Raw genomic sequence first — 792 nt, 5'->3', positions numbered from 1 at the left:
CAAAAAAACCAGAACTGTTGAATGTCGTCCGGTCATTATGATTACTTGTTATTTACTTGGGTTACTGGCTTGATTTCAGACTGGAGCACCCATTAGAGAAATCCAGTTTTCCACCCCGTTTGAACGTTTCCGATCTGTATTGAGGTGTTTGGGAAGCTCATTCCTGATTTTAAGGCGTTGGTTCCGCTCAATTTTTTCTTTCTGAAGGTCTCTTCTCTCCAGCATTACCAATGATAACCGCGGCAAGTGATCAGTGCTTTATTAGCTGGCATACTGACCCAAGCCAATTTGCTGTTTTCGATAATGACGGTGATGATGATGCTGCTGCTGAGGGGGGCACCCTTGCTTTGTGGTTTGGGGACTACAAAGTTCGGGTTTACAAGACCACTTCACAAAAATTTTCCCTCCAAGGAGATGATTGTGCTGCCAAACACGTTCAAGTGGACACCGAATTGAATTTTGTGCGTACACCAACTGCACCTGTACAAATGAAAATGGATTTTTATGGTAGGTCCTTGTGACTGGTATTCAAGTGTTGTAGGCTTTTCCGTTGACGTTCTGAAAAAAATGACTCAGCAAGCGAGCAAAAATCAGACATTGTCACTGTGTGTCTTGATAATGTATATTTGCATGTTGATTAAACGTCAGTTTTCGAGCTCTGCGAACTAATAAACAGCCACCTTATCAATTATCAATGATGGCATCCTATCCAACAGTGTTCTAACGTATTGCTGATTTGGTACAAGTCCGTAGCCAAGAGCTTGTGAATGTAACTTTGCGTACCTGCAACAC

At 42.3% G+C, this 792-nt stretch overlaps 1 protein-coding gene across 1 annotated transcript; it reads left to right on the top strand.

Annotated features, from left to right (window-relative positions):
* Positions 1-230: 230 nt before the first annotated feature.
* Positions 231-507, top strand: T265_16140 (hypothetical protein; the record flags this gene model as incomplete). The annotated part of the gene is made up of 1 exon (XM_009179672.1): positions 231-507. A coding segment is annotated over one exon (276 nt), but the record flags the coding sequence as incomplete, so codon positions are not given.
* Between the last annotated feature and the right edge of the window lie 285 nt (positions 508-792).

Source organism: Opisthorchis viverrini (genome assembly GCF_000715545.1).
Source record: "Opisthorchis viverrini unplaced genomic scaffold opera_v5_5672, whole genome shotgun sequence".
In the NCBI taxonomy this organism is placed as follows: domain Eukaryota; kingdom Metazoa; phylum Platyhelminthes; class Trematoda; order Opisthorchiida; family Opisthorchiidae; genus Opisthorchis; species Opisthorchis viverrini.
This window is presented reverse-complemented; position numbering and strand designations above follow the sequence as displayed.